This window comes from Parasteatoda tepidariorum, chromosome 9 (genome assembly GCF_043381705.1).
Source record: "Parasteatoda tepidariorum isolate YZ-2023 chromosome 9, CAS_Ptep_4.0, whole genome shotgun sequence".
Taxonomy (NCBI): Eukaryota; Metazoa; Arthropoda; class Arachnida; order Araneae; family Theridiidae; genus Parasteatoda; species Parasteatoda tepidariorum.
In genome coordinates, this window is record NC_092212.1 from 25,505,629 (window position 1) to 25,508,595 (window position 2,967).

Genomic DNA, 2,967 nt, shown 5'->3' on the forward strand with positions numbered 1-2,967 from the left:
AAGAAGAAAAAAGAAACAAGATTGCCTGTATACGTAAATACAACTATGTTTCGTAAAACTTTTAAAACGGTGTAGATGCTTTAGGTTATTCTGATGATGCTCAGGACTTTTATGCTTAAGAAATTCTGAATTGGAACATTCTCTGTTACGTTTTCAATTCATTTCGGAAAAACTTTACTAGAAAACGAAAAGTTTAGTTTTCTCAATTGAATGTCAAACATAATGCATACACCATCAAAAAAGATAATCACATTTCCAGGAAATGGAACAAGATACAGAATGTGCCTTCATGTGAAACAGCAAGCAATTGACCCAAGTCTTAGATATCCAGGTCCAAGACCAGGTTTCAGTGGTATTCAAGGCTCCCTGCTTCAAGCTATAGCCGAGAACTTTGGAGTGGAATTTGATTATTTCATCCCAAATGATGATGGCTTTGGCGTCATGTTGAAAGATGGTTCGGGGACAGGTTGTCCAGGCATGGTACAGAAGAACGAAACTGATGTTGCAATGGCAGAAATGCTTCAAAATTATTGGAGTAATCTTTTCTCTTACACGACGGTTTCCTATAGAATGGAGTACCTTCGCTTCATCACGAAGTTGCCAGATCCAGTAATAAAACATGACACGTTAATTAAGATATTTGATGACGACTTGTGGTTAACTATTCTATTTTCTATTATTATCGTTGCCTTCATTTCCTATTGGATACATGGAAAAAAATACTCGTTTGCTGATCATTGTTTTAGCAGAGTTGGGGAATTACTACTGCAGGAGCCTGTAGTAAAAATCGAGAAAACATATTCGCAAGAATTGTTATGCATATTTTGGAATATAAATTCCCTGTTTCTCACATTAGCATATATGGCTGTAATTCTCGGAGTCATGATGATGCCCAGACGACCACCATCTCTTGATACTGATGACAAGTTACTAGAGGCTGTTGAAGCAGGAAAACATAAGGTGATGGTTGATTCAGAAATGAGAATGTTTTTGGAAAATATGAGACTAAGTCCCGTCGAAACATATAATCGGCTAGCAGACATCATGCTAGAAAATAACTGGATTCTGCCACTAAACAAAGATAATTTTGCGTCTTATCTCAAAAATGACTATGCAGTCACAAGTGCAGTCATTCACAGAAAACTTTATGGTTCTACCCATCCCGAGATGGTTATTTCTGAAGATTACATTTACTTGGCTAATCTTTGCTCTATTTCATCGAAAAGTTTTCCACTTCAGAAGAAGTTTGACAGCATTTTAACCAGATTGGTGGAACACGGTATTTATGAGAAAGAATTAGATCATTTCGTGTTCATTTTTCGTTTACATGCTATTGCAGATATTGCGCTTGATAAAGAAGAAGTTAGGGCTCTTGGTTTGACGGATCTGGAAGGGACTTTTATGTTATTAGGCTTTGGATATAGCATTTCGACAATTGTACTGATTTATGAAATTCTTAAGCTTAAGATAACTGTTAGATATAAGAATCCTGGCTTTGAAAACGACAAAAGAGAATCAGAAACTGCTTCACATAATTATGGTTCTGAAGAAATCACTTAATTCAAATATACAAATGAAGGATAATTCCACCTGTATCAAGTTCAGGATACTGCTTTGTAGTTGTGGTCGTCGTCACAAAATTAAAATTGAGCACTGTTTTATATATCTTTGAAGAGCTGGTATATTTAATGCTTTACTTAATGAAAACATTTATAAGCGTGGTTTTGAACGCGAGCAAATGTGAATACAGAGTATATTATACAATAATTATTTTGCTTAAAGCACCGAATAACGTTTCACAAAATGAAAATCATTTCTAATTATATCAATTTTTTAAATTTGTTTATACTTTATGTTTATTATTTTATCGTTTATATTGAAATACTTTTTTTTATCAATTTTTTATAATGCTACTTTAAATGAAAAAAGGAACCAGAAACTGTTTTACACAACTAGTACTTTAATGAAAGAACTGAATTCATAGATACGAAACGAAGCTAACACCATTTTCTTCAAGCACTGAAAATTGCTTATTAATTGTACGCCTCATTCCATTATATAAATTGAACGTTGACCATTTTTATATTTGTTGCTTTAAGCCATTGTCAGCAGTATAAAAAAAGTGCTTCACTTTTTGCGATGCATTTACATTTTAAGTAAAAGTAAAAATTTCTACTTTTACTTGTACTTCGTTATTTCTTAAATTTCGTACTTTTACTTGCTCTTTCGTTACTTTTTGGGAAAAAGTGCCAGTACTTGTAGCGTAAAAGTCGATTGAATCTTTTTTTTAAAAATTTCCTCAAAAAACTATTTTTTCCCCTAAATCTTTGAATGTTTCCCTCAAGAAAAATCTCTCTTTTCTCTTCCAACATCCTAGGCTAAAAGTCAAGTACTCCAAACATCTTCATCTCTTAATTAAAAGATCTTTTAAAAGCAACCGTGTAACTGGGCGTAGGGAACAGCAAAACCCCGTAACTGGCAGGAAAAATATTTTGGTGAGAAACCCGAGCTGAAAGTGCGAAGGTCATTTAGTATCCCCCTGCCCAATGTTCATCTGCATCCTGACCATAGAGGTGGCCTTTATATCACCTTTATATCACCTCTATGATCCTGACTTATCTTTGGATATGTTCCTTTTACTTCCTTATAATAATTTGTTAAAATCTCTTTGACATTTTTTTTTCTAATATGTAAAATAGATTTAACCCCTATTGTAAATTGGCTGGAAAAAAGAAAAAAACACATATCCGTTCACAGAGGATGCCACTCACAATAATTAATCCCTGTAATAAATTTCTTTTTTTAAAAAAACAGACCCCTCTGCCTTGTTTGGCAACTATTTTAGACACATCAAACAATTTAAGATTGAATACTCCCCATTCGGTTCTAAAAAAGAAAAAAAACATAGAAGAAGGATGCGCGTATGTAGTTTCTATCTTTACATTTTGAAAAAAAAGTGGATTCTTA

General features: G+C 33.4%; 1 protein-coding gene across 1 annotated transcript; it reads left to right on the forward strand.

The window, feature by feature from the left end:
* The first annotated feature begins 222 nt into the window (after positions 1 to 222).
* On the forward strand, positions 223 to 1,560 carry LOC139426534 (probable glutamate receptor). The gene has a single exon (XM_071185773.1). It carries the CDS (start codon positions 223 to 225, stop codon positions 1,558 to 1,560), a length of 1,338 nt encoding a protein of 445 aa, XP_071041874.1.
* The last annotated feature ends 1,407 nt before the right edge of the window (positions 1,561 to 2,967 follow it).

Bases quoted from the DNA above. Each gene is read 5' to 3' on its own strand.
- LOC139426534 (XM_071185773.1), top strand. From the start codon at position 223: ATGCATACACCATCAAAAAAGATAATCACATTTCCAGGAAATGGAACA.